This window comes from Protomyctophum bolini (assembly GCF_963924005.1).
Source record: "Protomyctophum bolini genome assembly, chromosome: 10".
In the NCBI taxonomy this organism is placed as follows: Eukaryota; Metazoa; Chordata; class Actinopteri; order Myctophiformes; family Myctophidae; genus Protomyctophum; species Protomyctophum bolini.
Genome location: NC_137871.1, coordinates 18,657,182 through 18,675,371, shown reverse-complemented (window position 1 = coordinate 18,675,371; position 18,190 = coordinate 18,657,182). Strand labels below are relative to the sequence as shown.

The following is an 18,190-nucleotide window of genomic DNA, read 5'->3' as shown; positions in this document are numbered from 1 at the left end:
TATTGCCTTTTGTCAATGTATTTATAATAAATGTATAGTTCCAAATAACTAAAGAAGTTATAATGGCATTTCTTCTAGGCATCCCCCAAAGCAGTAAACCTAGAGAAAACACTGAAAATGTCATGTCCATGTTGCCTCTCTCCCAGGCTGGAGTCGACGTGGTGTGGCACCGGATTCTCTCCTTAAACCCCATCCATTCCCTCTACTAGTAGTAGTAGTAGTAGTAGTAGAGACTACTCTCCCTCTATCCTACCTCAGGCTAGCCTCTGCCCCTGCTCCACCATCTCTCCTCTCTGGCCTCAGGCTGAGGTCGTACCCCATAGCAGTGATCAGACAGTGGGGCAACATCTCCTCCAGCAAGATGATGATCAGGCCTGGACTGCTGAGCCCAGGAAGGGACGATATGTCCAGACGCCGCAGCCGTTTGAGATGGCTTAGAGCCGACAGCCCGCGGACGGTGATGCGTGGACAATGAGAGATGTCCAGTTCCTCCAGGCTTTCCTGGAACTCATGCAGCCTGGTCAACGACCAGTCGTCCACTTCTGGACACCCCCGCAGTGACAGAGTACGCAATGACGGCTGCCCCACCAGGTTGTCCATCCCTCTGTAGTTAATAAGCGTTTTGCTCATGTCTATTTCCTCCATGAGTGTTTCCCTGTGATTTAGAAAGTCCCAGTTGAGTCTGCCCCATCTGCCTGGACGGAACCACTCAGACTGCCCAACATACCTGAATCCTCCCTTCATGCACAGGATGTAGTAGGCTGTCGCTATGTTGGCCCCGTAAAGTCTCTGAGTGTAGCCATAGTAAGCATTCTTCTTCCTCAGTGAACTGTTCTTCCACCGAGAGGACCAGTTGAGGAGCATGTCAATGTCATAGAAGCGCTGAGAGAGGAACAGAAGCATTCTGGAGTACAGTGGGGCTGGAGCCACTGGGCTGGAACTCCACCATCGCCTGGACACCAGGAGGACCGATGCCTGCCTGCAGCATCGTGTCAATGGGAGCACTATGATAAGTGATACTAGCTTTGCTAAAAATCCTGTCGGAAAGCACGTGAGTCATATGACATCTCTATTTATAGGATTAGGCCTGTTATTATAATATATAGGTTCGGGTATCTTATATACAAGTGAAAAGGTGTACCCATACTCATTCTTCATGCTCTATCTCCGACCGAACCACACTTTTACCACACATCTCTATATGCAAAATAAATTCGCCACCCTCCCCGAACTGACATAGCCTATTTTTTAGCCGTTCAAGTTTCTTATTTACTCTGCAAATATTACTTTTATGAAAATCACGATCGAGCCAGCAGATAAACGGGTGCCACAACACGCCGAGAAACAAGGAATTTAACCACGCTACTTGCATACACTGCAACTCGCTTACAATTCGCAAACCTGGCAACACTGCCTGCCTCTTACGTCACCAGCTCTGCTCCTCCTGGCCTCCGTAGTCCGTCGCGCTCACAATCTGTCGCAGCCATCTTGCTTTTCTTTTGGATGGGCGAGTTGACATTTAATGCTAATAAATTAATTATAGGTCCAGCAAGCAAATCATGATGGTCTGATTGTGCTCAATAGGTCACAATAACATTCCGAAATTAGGTGTTGTGTTTTGTATGGCATTTTCCCCAGTAGTAGTTGCATATCTATCTCAGCTTTTGCCTGATAGCACACATGCTAACGTCAGCAGCCATAGCAACATACAGTGTGCGCAGACATAACATGAGTTGTTTACAACACAAACACACGGCCTTTTCACCACGCAATACACACAACAGCTCGGGAGTTATTAAACCGAACGTGGACGCTGTTTCAGTGTTACATTTGCTGCGCATATCGGAATAATTGTAACGGCATGCATGATAAATGTAACAACGCTAAAAAACACCATTAAACATATCGTTTTCACCTTAAAGCTATTACATTTCATTGAAGCAACTCCTTAGCATTGTTTTCATACCATGGATGTGATAAGATAATGTATCAAACATAAGGGAAATATTAAATAGGATCGGGTGTACCAGTTTGGCCATTTCTTTTTTTTCAATGGGGCAATACATTGATTAAACAAACGTTTGATTGATTGAGTTGTACAACGTTATACAACCCTACACTAATTTTAGAATACACTACACAATACAATACAATTTTAGAACATATTTTGCACGTTCCATTTTTTTACTCAGAGATCCCTTTAGCTACACATGTAATATTTCCAGGCAACGGACCTACACATGTCAGCTACCATAAACCACTTCAAGTTATTAGGACGAAATAACTGACAGGAGTGACGGTGCTGTGCTGTGAGTAAACTAATAGGGGAGAGCCGCCAAGGATGTAACATTTTGCACGTTTCATTCTTTTACTCAGAGATCCGTTTAGCTACACATGTAATATTTTCAGGCAACGGACCTACACATGTCAGCTACCATAAACCACTTCAAGTTATTTTTTTGATAAAACAGGTCGGGAGTTATTCAACCGAACGTGGACGCTGTTTCAGTGTTACATTTGCTGCGCATATCGGATCAATTGTAACGGCATGCATGATAAATGTAACAACGCTAAAAAACACCATTAAACATATCGTTCTCAGCTTAAAGCAATTACATTTCATTGAAGCAACTCCTTAGCATTGTTTTTATACCATGGATGTGATAAGAACATGTATCAAACATAAGGGAAATATTAAATAGTATCGGGTGTACCAGTACCAGTTTGGCCATTTCTTTTTTTTCAATGGGGCAATACATTGATTAAACAAACGTTTGATTGATTGAGTTGTACAACGTTATACAACCCTAAACTAATTTCAGAATACACTACACGATACAATACCATTTCAGAACATATAATATTGGCCAATATGTCAAATATGTAAATATTACATATAATGGCATTGAATGGAAGCGGACCATTTGTAACACATGTTACAAATGACCCGCTTTTGCAAGTTTTCTTTGCAGTTGCTTACAGACCAGAATGAACGTGAATTCCGTCTAAACACGATGCAAACTAATGAAGAACATAAGCATGAACACATCCATGTGGATTTTTATTCACCAACACCAAAGACAAAAATTGTACCACACATATACTCCAGGTGTAAAATTAGACGCATTTTGAAGGTAAACACTTCAAACTTCAAACTCCTGGCCACGTAGAGTACGTTGCTGTACACATACTGACGCGATGGCGTCATGGTGGCGTTGACCAATCAAGATATAACGTCCATGTTACAACCGTGAAGCGTTACAACCTTGGCGGCTCTCCCCTACATTTGTTACTAACATTAGGTTGTGGCGAAGTAGACACGTGGCCAGCAGATACTGTGTTTTGGACAAACAGGCTAGGTATTGGTGTTGATTTGGGTCAACTGGACAAACAGCGTGGTGTTGTTTTGTGTCTGTGTTTGTGTTGGAGCGCCTCAGTGTGGCCGTACAGGTCATGTGCAACCTCTTCCACAGAGAGATGGAGACACTAAATCTCAGCTGGACAAACATGTTTGCATGCATGCATCGCTGCCTTGCATGCTGTGTGCTACTGTTGAGTCTGTCACTTACTTTGACTGATTTATGGCATTGTCTTTCTGTTAAAATCCAACTATGTTAATTTAAGAACTCTGGGCATATAGGTCATTGTTTATTCACTGTGCACACGTGTAGCCTATTGTATGTCAGACTGTATGTCTGTCCCACAGTCACAATCCTTTAGTACTTAGGCTGTGGAAATATTCAGGACAAAACAATGGTACATTTCCAATAACCCATTCGTTACTACATGTGGAGTCAACTCCCGCCATTTATTTCTTCCCATAGTGCGTGGCAAAGTCGCTCTGGGATGAGTGCGCGCGTAGCGCGCACGAAATTCTAGTAAACTTATATAGGAGATGGGAGAAAGCCCTGCGTTCGTCAGCTGACAAGAATAGGTCACGTGGGTGTGCGTCATGTGAGCCAGTCAACGGAGAACAAGCACGACGCTTGATTATGGATCCTGCTGCAAAAGAACAAGGAGGCGCGGTCTTTGCGCTTAGAGGCAGGCCCACGGCCGTCTTGAGTGACACAGTGACAGGCTGTCAGCCAGGCAGACAGGCATGCAGTGTGCCAAGCACCGCTGTTAAGAACACAAGCGCGAAGCACCCAGGGAACGACCAGAGCAGATCTACAAGTTCTAAGCGCGTCGCATCAAGACGCGATGTGTAGATCTGGTAGGTAGGCTACGACCTGGCTACGACTCGAAGTTTAGGTTTGAACGTAGTTGTCAGTACACAGAAAGAAAGTCAATAGCACTCAGAGGAGGTACATTCAGAATAGCTATAAATGAGTGATGACAACTGAACTGAACACTGAACAGCAAACCCTGAGCAGAGGATTTGAACGCAGTTATTAAACTGATCCTGACACCTTTTGGTGTCTGTGGAGAGTGGAGACAATCTCGTTCAGTGGAAAGTACAGTAACTACAGGACAAATTAACATATCACATCAGTCACTTATGGCTTCCCATGATTATTGAGTAATAATAATTATGGCATACAGCTCATGAAAATCAAAAAATCCTATTTCAAAATTTTAGAATATTTTACGAGACCACTAAAATATATATATATTTTTAAACAAGAAATGTCAACCATCTGTCAAGTATACTTAACACTGGTTTCAACACAGCCATCTTTCTACAGTACATTGTGCTTCAGTATGTTGACAAGCTTCATGGAGATGTTAATATTCCTTTCCAGCTCGAAATATTCCAATGTTTTGAAATGGGATTTTCTTTTTTCATGAGCTGTATGCCATAATCATCAAGATTAAAACAAAAAGAATGTTTTAAATACTTCACTATGCACAATGAATTGAGAATAGATGAAAGTTTTACTTTTTGAATTATACAATTTTACACAATATTATTTATTTTTTTGAAAAGGTGCTGTACATACCGGTAGTCTCTTCCTCGTAGAATCAACTAGATTCATGATAACCTGCCGTTACGTGCATCATGGTCACGGAAGACCAACAGTCATTCTAGACTATAGTAATAATTTAGGGTTAGGTTTAGGCATATAACCACACCCATCGGGTAGAAAGGTCTGGGAAAGAGCAGAGCAATAGCTCTGGGAAAGAGGTGGTCCTGAATTCTAACAGAAGGAAAAATGATGGGGTGCATACTTACTGCACCCAAAATGATGCAGATTTAAATATGTGGATAAATAAGCAGCCTACTACTGTTGTACATGAACAGCAGTTTCAAAAGCATTAGAACAATAATTCAATGATAGTATGCCTACAAACAATATCCTTACCTTACAATAACCTATAACATTTTTAGAGTATACATAGTCATAGAGCCTTGACTTCCCCTCAATAAATAAAATATTTTCCTATACTCTATGAGATGATGGCCAGGGAATACGTCCGTTCTGAACAAAATGCTGAAGACTTTTCAAAAAGCAGATCAAGCAACACAAAGTGACACGATATCACTATGATCGAGCTTGTATAGCTGCACTGTTTGATTGGCCGAAAAATACAATAGTGAAAAGGACCAGTATTGTATAAAAAGTAATCAACAAATTCTCAAATATAAGAAATGGGCACAAATTGTGAACATAGCTGATCTACAAGGTCACAATGCAGATCTTGTAGATCTCCTATTTTCACATTAGTCAAAATAAATGTTATGCCTTAAGTACTACAATTCCAAGTACTCGTCAGAGTGGGGGGGGGTCATTGTTCAATATGATTATTTTGGGGGTGTCTCACAAACTGGAAACTTTAAGGCTGAGACCCCTATTCGATAGAAGTGTTAATTTAACGCAAGTGCATACATGTCCATTTTATACATCAACAAGGGTCCATTTGGGTCCTATTTATCCAATTTGAATCCTTAAAAGTAACAGTTTTGGACATACAAGACCCGACAAGAGACATGAGTGTTGTGTGGAAAGGGCCTAAAGGGCCTTTTAGCCTTGGCGTCATATGGCATAATAATCACATTGATTTCCATAAGTAAGGAAATATTTATAATAAACTGTATTAAGTAATATTTTCAGAAATTGTGTTGACTAGATAACTTAATGACAGAATAGGCCTTTGTCTTGAATTACCACTACAGTAGACATACTGTATGCCATCTATAAATGGCAGACGCAATGTGGATCTTCTTTGAATATCTGCCCTTTCATTAGTACAGAGATGCTGTTATGCTGGGACATCTTGTATGCTGAATCTATAAGGAGCTTACGTTAACCACATAAGCCCTATTTCATACTTATGCCCTTGCAAAAAAAACCGCAATCTACAAACTCACATCACTTTGTGATCTGCTATTTTTGACAAATGTTTGCAAATATAATTTCATGCCCAAAATAGGGATGCCAGGCTGAAAGTGGATAAACTATTCCTCTGCTCAACGTTGTTTTGGCTAGAGCCATCAGAATAGATCATGTGACCCAATTAGTGGCCTTGATCTGTTCAGTCCTCTGTCACCTCTGTACTGGAAATGAATGACCATTTCTCAGAATATTACATGATCAATTTCCTCTAAAATGGCAGCTCATGTGACACATCATGAGCTTGTACATCTGCTATTTTCTAACAGCAAAAGTATATATATTTTTTAAAGCCGGGCAATATCTCATTCTGTATTAAAACAATATAATACTTTTGTCCATTCTGAAGAAAAAAAAAATAGGGTATCTGCACTGCAGGCTTAGGCAAGTCAGATTTAACTTTAATACCTTATATTTAATATTGTGAGATTGTAGATCTGCTCAAGCTGTTACTTTGGGCTTGTTCATCTGTAAAGACAAACAGTCAGATTGATTAATCTGACCTATGCCGATTAATCAAAAAACTAGAATTGGCCGATACCGATGTGTTTGCCGATAAATCTCCCATCAATAGTTAACAGGTTGTAAAGGCTAAATTTGGAAACTTGACAATATTCGTTTATCCGGTCATCTGTAAGGCATTGTTTCCTTACAGATGTCGGGATAAACGAATATTGTCAAGTTTCCAATTTTCCGTTTGGGTGAATCCACCTCTACATGAAATTTGTCCTGTAGAATAATTATGCTTTACACCACAAAAAGCACGTCAGACATTTTCAATTGACATGTCTTTTTTATAATACATATTTCAGTAAAATCTACTTCAATACACTTTGAATTGATAGTACAAGAAAAATAGCATATTATACTTCAAATGTAGAGTACACTATCTAGTTATTTTTTCTTTTAGTTTTTTCATTTTCTTTTCTCCATGGAGACATCCTTTTGCTCCCTTTTATGAACGGCAAAAAAGAAATACAAAATAATTCAACGATGTGAAGTGTTTGAGAGAAAGGTTTACGTTTAGACAAACCATAGAGTGAGATACTGGAGACAGAGGGGAGGAAACAAAGCAATGGTTAAAGACTGCTGTTGCACTGATAGATACCTGCTGAGTATAAAAATGTTAGTTTTTTGTTTTGTTTTTTTCTTGAATTTTTGTTACAACAAAATGTTACCAAGCTTTTATTTCATTCATGATTACAAAAAGAAGGAATTTCTTAATTTACAATCTAAGGCCGCCTATCTCTTTTGCGTAACATGAGCTGTGAAAGTGTATTTATACATAAGTACAAGACAGTCCCTTTTATCCAGTTTGAGGTGTTAAGCCTTGGTTTATACTTGGTTGCCCGTTGTGTCGCACGTGCAACTAAAGCCTCGTTTATTGTTCGCGCACGATGGTGTCGCGCTCCGAAAATAGGCGACTTACAAGCTGACAACTCACCATGGATGCGACTCGTTGTGAGCTCGTTCAGACCTGGCCTAAGTATAAATTGGGCTTTACCGAAATGCGTCAGCACAGTTTCACAATGACAGCCTCTCACTGGAGAGAGAAACGTCCGGTCAAAGGTCGAGGGCGGCGTCAGGGCTCGTCCAATCCAATCACAGAGAAGCTCTGCTCCTCTTTTGTTTTTAAAGAAAGAAAAGGTCCCACACAAGTCGTCCTATAGGCTGGGATGGGGGGGGGGGGGCAGTTTCTAAATGCCCACAGTCCCCCAGCCGCAGGGCTGGCCTCTCAACACGCTGGGGCATCTGTGCTGGGGGAGGTGGTGGACTGGGGGTCCTTGGAGTCCTCTGCTGTGGTGGATTGGGGGGGGTCCTTGGAGTCCTCTGCTTTGACCTGGGGCTGTGGTTTTGGGGAGCTGGGCGCTGCTTGGCTGGGGGCTATCGTCCCTGGCTCTGATTGTGTCACCGTGGCGCTACTGCTGGAGGTGGAGGGAGCCTGGGGGGTCGGATCGGGGTCTGCAGCGGGGGCTACAGAGGCCGGTGCGGCCGCTTTGGCTGGGGACGGAGCGGGCTGGAGCTGGCCCCCAGCTACCTGGACAGAGAGCTGCGGCAGCGCCTGAGCCACAGCCGCCGGTTTGGCCAGGATTAGCTGGTGGGCTATCCTGCCCACTGGAACCTGGAACGTAGCCCCGGCAGGTTTGGCGCTGGCCTGCGCAACCTGTGCGGAGAGGGCTTTGGCCTGGATGAGTTGGGTTAGCTGGGCGGGGTTGGACGCCATTAGCGAGGCCAGCTGGTTGGCCGGGATGGTGATGATGGTGATCTTGTCGCCCATCTTGGAGCCATGCGGTAGCATGGTGGGCATCGCCTGGATCACCAGCTTGGGCGGGTTGCCACTGGAGGTGCCGCTGGACATCGAGACGGGAACGCCCGAGGTGGTGGTGAAAATGGGAGATGAGTTTAAAGTCACCTGACCCAGAGAGTTGGTCATGACCATGGGCATGGCACGGATGGTCCTGCAACACAAATCACACATCATCACATTGAGCTCGCTGGCGTCCAATTCAACCATTTCATTCAGGCTCTCTCAGTGACAAAGCATTTAGATACGTCTAAAGCCCAAACCACACCAATGGGTTGCTCCCTGCAACCAAGTGGTTGCAAGTATGTCGACGCATGTAGTTGCAAGCAACCATTGCATTGAGCCAATGTAATCACTTGGGTCAACTTGCGTCGACATATAACAGATGGGATGAATGCTAAAACAGTTTTGTTGCGTCTCGACCCATTGGTATAGTTTGGGCTTAACATCAATGTTACACACCAATATTGCATTAACCCCTGAAAGTGGGATAAAACCATAGGCTAATTTCATAGTTTGTTTTCCAGTTCAGGTTTAAAAATATTACAGCAGGGTAAAAACACGGCAGGCTGCATAAAGCCGCTCATATGGTACATGTGATGTATAGCAACACAGAAAAGGTGGAGAACCACTGCTCTACAGCTGAATGAAGTGAGGGTGTTGGAGATGCACCTGGTGCCACCGGCGTTGGATGGGATGACAGTGACGTAGCTGGTCTGCTGAGGCTGGGGGGCCATGACAACATGCTGCTGATGGTCTGACGGCCCGTCACCCTCCTCCATGTCCGCCTCCACCTCGTCGTCCTCGTCAATGATGCGGATGTTCTTGGGCATTTCTTTGAACTGGTAGGCCAGTCGCTGCCCTTCCACTTTGGCCAGGATGCCCCGCTGATAGTAATACCTGCGCACGCACACGCACACACACACGTTTGTATTACCATACTTCTGAGGACAAACATTTTAGGATGGTGCTGTTATAAATGACATTTCTTTTTAAATTAAGCCTAAAGCCAAAAATACCACTGCGTAGATATTAGTCTGAAACTTCTAGGACCCTCTCTAAAACGAGATACTGTATCTCAATGGGGTATTCCTAAATAAAGAATTTCAAACATTTCATACTTTGAATAGTGGGCTATTGGTCACCCACACCTCTGGGGTGAGCGAAAGGGGAGAATCTGCCCAGGGCTATTTGTTTTTAGCTGTGACAGATTTGTCTGGCTGCCTTCCATGTTAGATCTAAAAGCTCACGTGTCACCCTGTAAATAAGTAAGGATAAATTAGGCATACCTCTTTAACCCTAACCTCTCAATGACAAATCCTAATTCAAACCTGAATGTTTTTATAATCGAAAGCTACAACCCGAAAACATCTTTTAAAACCATCTAATTCTACAAAATGTACTATACTTGTGGGAACATTTGACCAAGTACTGTGATACAAGTACACACACACACACACACACACACACACACACACACACACACACACACACAATACTTAAAAGTCCCTGAATGTGGTTTCAATTCTTGAAAAATCATCTCTGATCAACTTAACTATTATGTCTGTCTCAATGTCAAGCATTTTCTCCCCCCGAAAATGTCCCTATAGGAGCTTTAAGGTACCTCTATATCTGCCCTCATTTATTCTAGGATATGAGGTGAATAATCGTATTCAAATGTGAATCGGGCGATGGTAAATGGTGCATTTATATAGCGATTTTATCCAAAGCGCTTTACATATCGCTTCATATACAGATGGCGGAAGAAACCATGCAAGGCATCAACCTGCACATCGGGAGCAATTAGGGGTTCATAGTCAGTCTTTCTCAAGGACACTTCAACACTAACTCTGGGGGAGCCTGAGATCAAACTGGGAACCTCACGGTTCAAATCCAGCCACTCTACCCCTGATGGACTGCAATCTTAATAGAAAAATTCACCCTTTGTCAGACTTCTCATTGGTCCCTGACTGACTAACCAGCAGACTCTTTCTGCCTTGTTCCGCCCTGGTTCTGCCTTGTTTATGTTGAATTTGCTATAACATCATTCTTGGAAAAAACTAAAAACAGACATGATATGCCCAGTCATCATGCTGCACCTGTGATGTTCCTTTTTACTGACACCAAGTTTAAAATAAGAATTGAACGCACAGAATATCAATACAAAGCAACTGAAAAACACATTATTTCAATGGTAGTGGATGGAGAGAAAGGATTTTTGTCCAACCACGAAACAGCAACCAATGGGTACGAAGAGGGGCACAACCATGGGTGAACAAAGGGTTCACCCATGGGTGAATTACTAAAAAGATAATTGATAGTTGCAAATAAGGTCGGGCTCCTTTAAGATTTTAACGAATCCAGTTCTTTAGCGATTCCGTCTCAACTCATAAACCACCACTAAAACTCCTGCCGTTGTCGGCTACCACCACCATAGACAGCACTCCATTTCTCTTGTAATACTCAGCCGTTTCCGGTCGCCCAAAAACAGTTAGCGTCATCGTCTATTTCTTCAGAAGAAAAATGACTATAAAGAACAGCGGCCCCAGTATTGTGGAGGCAAAACACACAGAGCTGAGCGTTGCCTAGCGACCGGGAGCCATGCTTTACGGTAAATATTAGCGAGACGATTATGGTAATGGTTCGATTCCTCCCTTTAACGATGCCTATAGGCCTTTGCAGGTCTGTAACTATGAGAGGAACCAAATGGGTCACCAACAGAGTTATGGTCCTTGAAATAAAAAGTTTGAGAACCACCAGTATTGTAATTGTATAGCAGACGAGATTTGAAGTCCACATACCAGCTCTGACAGTGTGATAAAACTCGTCCCGGAAACAGTTCCTAATGTGATGGAACCAAGGGATTCTGGTCTGCGGACCCCCGCGCCGACCCCCGATGTACCCACGGACCCTCACGCCGCGAACCCCCGCTGTACCCACGGACCCCCACAAACTCTGGTTCCTTAATGTTGTATCAGGTTCCCAATCCTAGTTGCAAGCAACCCTTGCGGCTCTCACCTGAGCGCTCGGCCCATGGTCTCATAGTTCATGTCGGGCTTGTTCTTGTGTTTGCCCCACAGTTTGGACACAGCCTTGGAGTCCACCAGCTTGAAGATACCCTTCTCCCTCTGCATCCACTTGATGTAGCGTGGACACGTGTTCTTGTCCTGGAGCAGCTCCAACAAGAACTCCCAAAGGTAGGTGGTGTTTCCTGAAGGAAGGACGACACATTCACAACAACTTAACCCATTGACACCTGAGACCAGATTCTACAAATGTCTTCACAAAGTTCCCAGTTTTCTGAAAAACCTAGTATGTTTCTATATTAACAGTGATTCTCAAACTATTTCATGTCAAGTACCCCAAAAATGTAATTGGCCACCGAACATATTTTCAGATGGGGTCGGCAGCCAATTACATACAGTAGGTATACAAGCTTGTAGCACTGCAGCTTGTATATCTGCTATTTTTCAACAGCTAAAGTTTGTTTGTTCATAAGGTTTGTGGTACAGGGTGTTTGACAGTGAAGCTCCTCATTGGCAGGTATCATTAGACCAACCAGTAGGGGTCAGCAGTGACAACACATGTGTGTCTGTGTGCATGGATAAGGGAATAGGAGCAACCTTTTCCCACAGCAGACATACTGGGTAATGATACAAATAGTTGTGTGAGGTTGCCAATTAACCATTTAAACCCCATATACTTCATTGACCGGGGGTCCCCCAGGGTCTATACTTCTTTTGCAAATTAGTAGAGTTGAATGTTCGGCTGTCTGCACACACGGTGGTAAACCGTGTGTGTAGACACTGCCTGCTCCAAACACCATGATAACACTGGTTGTATATTTAATTGTATATTAATTGTAAATTCAGATTTTTTTTTCTCATTTAGAAAAACTAAAAGGAGCAATAGTCTGGAAACAAATACTTTTCCATGCACCTCTTTCTTTTGATATTTTCATACTTATCCAGACCTGGAGAAAATCTAATCTTCCATACAATTCTAGATGTTCCACACTTGTGTAAGAGAAGTCCTGCTTTATGTCCACAGAAGTAATACTAAGGCTATGATTTATTTGGTGTAGAAGAGTCTTTCCAGTGAGCCGACATGCACAACAGCAGCACCCTAATTGACGTGAATGGAACATGGAAGTACCATCACACAACTATGTGTCAACTGTCAATGCAGGTACTGTGAGGGGGAGAAAGAATAAATCATTTGTGGGGGGAAACAATTATATTGTGAGCAACAAATGTACCTTTGCCCTCTCTTGGTCTCTTCTTTATCCCCAATTCAAATGATCCATTGGCTGCAGGCTGATGTGTCTTGGGTTTACGTCCACCTAGACACACACACACACACACACATCCCTTTCTAAAATGCAGAGTTCCAGTCCTGCTATTTTCACTATATTTGTAGACCATCAGTGTACAACAAAATGAAAAACTAGCCGTCTCGGTAATTTGAGTAACAGATTAGGTGGGTCATTTGGTTCCAAATGTCTAATTTGGTTCTAAAGTTTGGAAATATTTTGAGTCCTAGGTGACATGGCCACTGACCTGCTCTCTTCTTCTTGGCAGCAGGTTCACATTCAGGGGGAATGGGAAAGGAGTCTTCTTCGATAGGTCCACACTCTGTAGACACCTCCACCACCGTCTCCATCATCACGTCTTCCACTGGACACACACAACATCATCATCACATCTTACACTGGACTAACAGCCACAACATTTAATCAGCTTTTTCCACAAAAAAACAAGGAGCATTTTATATAATGCATTTTAACCACTGAAAACCTATACTAGAAGTCTTCAACATGGGGTCCTCAGAGAGAGAAATGTTTGTGTGATATGGAGTCTGGACAGTTTTTCAGTTTGACATAACATTAAATGTTTTACAAATTACAATACACACGTGATGCCCAGGACGTTTCCACACGTCTTATCAAATAAAACCGCAGTGTGCCTGGTACGTGTGGGGACGTCTTAAGGTCTTTTTAAAAGGTCATACCCTTAGGCAACCAAACACTTTTTGCATCTAGCCGACCTCTCAGCCAATGGGATAGCATTGCAGCCAGCAAGTTGCAACAACAACCCACTAGTCTTTATAACGTTGCGCGCCAATGTTATTTCACCATGGGATTCTAGTCTGCGGAACCCTGCGCCAACCTCTGTGGGACTTCTTTACACCTGCCAAGCCAATGTCAACACTACAACCGACAGCTGTGCGTGAGGTGCAATATATGATGGACCTTGATGGTTTGGAGAATGGGCTACCTGAGAGTGTACAAATACAACCAAATGGACCCATAACAGTCCATTTGTACAGTCTCAGAGTTTTTTGTAGTAGGCTCTCAGAGTTAGTGACCTGGACAGATCCTGTTGTTTCCACACACACACACACACACACACACACACACACACACACACACACACACACACACACACACACACACACACACACATATTTACATTTCATAGCACAATGCAGATATAATAACGCTGCTGATAATTATGACTATGTCATCAATTCTTGTTTATTTATATAAAACGGGAGCACTAAAATCCATTTTTGGAAACGGCCGTTGCTAGGCAGCGCCTTGCTCAGTCCCTCCCGACCTGTTTTCACTTTTTTGATGGGGAATCCAATTGACCCATTAAGGCCGAATTTTTCAGATAAACCTATATGTTGCTATATATTGTCGGGCACAAAAGTTTTATCTCCATATAAAGATTATCATAAATCAATGCTCTACTAGTCCACTTGACACTTGATTGTCAATTGACACTTGACTACAGCGTCAGAAAAAAACATCAAAAGTAGCAGATCCACAAGCTATGAATGTGGCATGAAGCTGCACGTTTCGAGCGTGAAGATCTGCTACTTTTGAATTTGAATCCTGAAATGTAACAGTTTTGGACGGTTTCCACCCGACAAAATCTAAAATGTCACGAGACTTCCCCGGTTTTAATGTGTCAAACATTTGGCCGACTCCGTTGGGAAAAGAATATTCCGAATTTGATCAATGAGCACATTCCAGAGTCCTGTCTCTGTTCTGTCCATTAGAAAGGTTTGGTCAGCTTTCAGTCCAGTTACTCGCACAGTCTGAAATTATTTTCATAGCGACTATTCTATCAATTACACTTTAGCCTTCTTAGTTATATACACCTCCGACCAATATCCTCTGAAGGAAATTCATACTTGCATTTTATTCACAATTGATTGATTGGTTGAGTGAATACTTTATTAACAGGTCAGACTAAAGGTCAGCCTAAAGTAACGTAAAAGCACAACAAACAAACATTGGACGTACCGGTGTTGCGTTCATTATGCAGGCTTCCGGGGGACTCCATGTGCAGGAGAGCCTCTGCTGCCTCAAAGGTTTTGTTAAAACACACCAAGTCATGACCCGACATCTCCACTGTCATCAAAACAAAAACACAAGAGCCAAGAAGATGAAAAGAGCTGCAGCACATACTGTACATACACCAGAGAAGTCCTCAGGCTTAATTCATCCTGGGTTAACTGTAGTGTAAGTGTACACTGATTTGTTCAATTAAAACTACACTATATGTAACTTGTTTAAGCGGTGGTTGTAATTGGTCTCAATCCTGAGGTCTGGAAGGACAACTACTGGTTGACAAGTGGTACTGCCTGAAGGTGATCTATTAGCGACTTGTAAAAACCAATATAAACCAAGAAAATAATCTGTACAGTCTACATTGATTATTTTTTAAATATCTATAGTATAGGATACCAGGCAGGTGAACCTAACATGCTATCTAAATTGCAAATTAACCTTTGCATAAACCAGCATGGTCGTCAAGTGCTGCAGGCGAAGGTGGAGAGAAGTCTTCAGATTACGGCAACAAAAATTGGGAGTGAATCTACAACTTAAACTGCATTGGTAAGTTTGCTCCACAGTTTGAGTCAGGAGAGAGAAGATGCTGGGACTGGGACGTGTGGAGGGTTGTCCCGGATGTTTTAGGGAAGGTTCTGACAGCTTCCCTCTGCACTACAGTTATGCACAGAGCCTAAACCACATACAATGTCATAAGTGGACAAAAAATAAAACATCATTTGTGAACGCCTATATCTAAATTCCGGAGCGGTTGCGCAAAGACCCGCCCAGCAGCACCGTTTAATGCAATGTAATATTTGTGTGCGTTACGTTTTTTTTGTTGAATTACTCATGACAAAGTTGTAAAAGTCAACAGTATAGCAGCACGCTAGCAGACAATACACTAGTTCTGTCTTTCAATCATTTTATTATTACTGTTATTATTATATTTTCACAATCTGATGCACAGATACGCTGGCTAATTTCTAATGTTTTGATAATTAGCGCAGATGTATGCATATGACGGTATAGTTTCATGTGACGAGCTTAAACTATAGTGTATTTATTTAAGAAGTTTCATGTGACGAGCTTAAACTATAGTGTATTTAATTAAGAAGATGATCAGGTAAACTAATAACAAAATAAATTGATTGAAAGACAGAACTAGTGTATTGTCTGCTAGCGTGCCGCTTGCTTATGTTATGGATATACATACTGTTGACATTTACAACTTTGTCAACAAAAATACTTCCACTTGCACTCTATGTGCTACTTTCAATGGCCTGTATCTCCAAATTGGCGCAATGAATGTCGTTTCTGGTGAAAACAAGGTTTTTCAACGGCCCGACAGTAGGTGCTGTGCTGTCGGATTTTTTCACCACCGACTGAGAGAACAACCGGTCAAGACACCACACAGAATTTTGTCATTGTAACATCCGGTTACGGATATTTGGCTCTTCAAAATAAGGGTTGCGCGCGATAAACCCTTGACAATGCGCGATAGATAGATTAATCAATCCTGGCGGGCAGGCGGTTAACCAGACCCAACACACTCACCGGTCTCCACCACCTCGGTGACCACCTCCTGTTCATCTCCTACGTCCTGCATCAGGTAGGTTTCGTCATCATACACCAGGACCTGGGCGGCGTAGCACTGCTCCACCTGGGCACTGGGCACCTCCTCTACAATGACGGCTGGACACTCCTCCTCCTCCTCCTCCTCCTCCTCTTCCTCCTCCTGAAGCACCACTTCATCGTCGCCCGCCTCCACGATCACCGTCTCAATCTCATCACTGTCACACTGATGACAATTGACAACACACATTACATATCACAATGTCAGAGCCTTAATTTACAAAGAGGGATTATGTGCATTTTAGCAAAAGCACATTTAAATTGATTCAGGGACTCCTGCAGACCTATTTTGCCTGGGGTGGTCTCTTAAAATCTTTAGCCCCTAGCCAAACATGTCTAGTGAAAATGAAAGGACGGGACGCATACAACTTTATCATGCTACTTTCTAAACTAATTCAACACTTATAATGCCGGACATTCCCGCACAACGTGAATGTGTTTGCGGCCTTCTCTCCAGAATGTCTGCTGCCTTTTTTTTGCATGCAATGAACCGAGGCACCTTGTTACATTGAAAACCTAGTTACATCACTGCAAATTTGATGTGAATTCATTCATCTACTTATGAATTAATTGTAAAAATGAATTGCCCTATTTATAGGCAAAGCTTTTCCTGCAGGAAACACTGTGATTACTACAAATATAGCACTTATGTGTGGTATAAGTAACAGTGTTAATAATATAAGAAGAGACAACGTGAATGCAGGACTCAGTACTGGCTGATGTTGTATAGACCAAAGGTAGGCAAACCTAGGCACGGGTGCCAACATTGGCACAGGGGTGGGTGAGCACCGACACACTAGCAAAACGTCATAAAGCTTTCTTTCCCAGTGCAGGTCAAGAGTTATATAAAAAGGTTGACTGGGGAAGTTTAGACATGCTAGGTTTCATGTTTACCTGGTATCCTAGTTCATTTTGTTAGGTGTTTCAGTGCAGTTGCGTCTGGTCTTGATGTAGTGTTTGAGTGGTTTGGAGAGCATCTATGTTTTGTTGATGTAAGTGTATTGTTCTGTGTCGACATGTTTAATGTATTGTACTATATTCATTGTGTTGTGCCCGTGGACCCCCTCTAAAACGAGATGATATTCTCAAGGGGCTATCCTCTAAAGGAAATAAAATTTCAATATATATATTTAGATTTTTTAAGCACTAAAGGATTTTCTTTGCACTGTATTTACATGACCATCTATATCTGTTGATCTTGAACTTTGGAAGCCGCTCTTGGCTATGAGCAACTGCTAAATGCCTAAACAATAAATAGTACATGTATGTATATGGTGGAAAACACCAGAACACAGAGAGGGATGTAGAGTGTACCTGTTGGTGCTCCTCCATCACTGTAACATACTCCACAATGTTCCCTCCACTGTCTGACACAACCACAGAGGTCATCACTCATTCCTGTCAACAACAACAACACAAACACAACATTCAGATTAGAATGTGAAAAGTTAAATATATATATTTGGGGTTCATGATACCTAACCGCAAGCACGGAGCAACGCATGTCGGGAGTGACGGGTGATTTCTGTATGTCGGACCATTGGTGTGTCAGATAAGCGTGCGCACTGCGCACCCCAT

General features: G+C 42.5%; 3 protein-coding genes across 3 annotated transcripts in view; all 3 read right to left on the bottom strand.

The window, feature by feature from the left end:
• Positions 1–249: 249 nt before the first annotated feature.
• Positions 250–7,530, bottom strand: LOC308322210 (distal membrane-arm assembly complex protein 2-like; the record flags this gene model as incomplete). Its single annotated transcript, XM_080773404.1, has 2 exons — positions 250–979; positions 7,511–7,530. The coding sequence occupies 2 exons, from the start codon at positions 7,528–7,530 to the stop codon at positions 250–252; spliced, it is 750 nt and encodes a 249-aa protein (XP_080629530.1).
• The window catches only part of LOC308322828 (ETS-related transcription factor Elf-2-like), a 13,208-nt gene continuing 2,130 nt past the window's right edge, over positions 7,113–18,190 (bottom strand). Inside the window, exons 2-9 of the mRNA XM_080774303.1 lie at positions 17,927–18,010; positions 16,535–16,778; positions 14,951–15,058; positions 13,197–13,313; positions 12,896–12,979; positions 11,656–11,848; positions 9,310–9,537; positions 7,113–8,791 (exon numbers count right to left, since the gene is read on the bottom strand). Of these exons, the coding sequence (XP_080630429.1) occupies positions 8,068–8,791; positions 9,310–9,537; positions 11,656–11,848; positions 12,896–12,979; positions 13,197–13,313; positions 14,951–15,058; positions 16,535–16,778; positions 17,927–18,001 (1,773 nt within the window). The 5' untranslated portion in view covers positions 18,002–18,010 and the 3' untranslated portion in view covers positions 7,113–8,067. The remainder of the gene's footprint in view (positions 8,792–9,309; positions 9,538–11,655; positions 11,849–12,895; positions 12,980–13,196; positions 13,314–14,950; positions 15,059–16,534; positions 16,779–17,926; positions 18,011–18,190) is intronic.
• LOC308322209 (protein strawberry notch homolog 2-like) overlaps positions 18,005–18,190 on the bottom strand; it is a gene marked incomplete at both ends in the record, with an annotated part of 12,621 nt that continues 12,435 nt past the window's right edge. The window contains one exon of the mRNA XM_080773403.1: positions 18,005–18,010. Within this exon, the coding sequence (XP_080629529.1) occupies positions 18,005–18,010 (6 nt within the window). The remainder of the gene's footprint in view (positions 18,011–18,190) is intronic.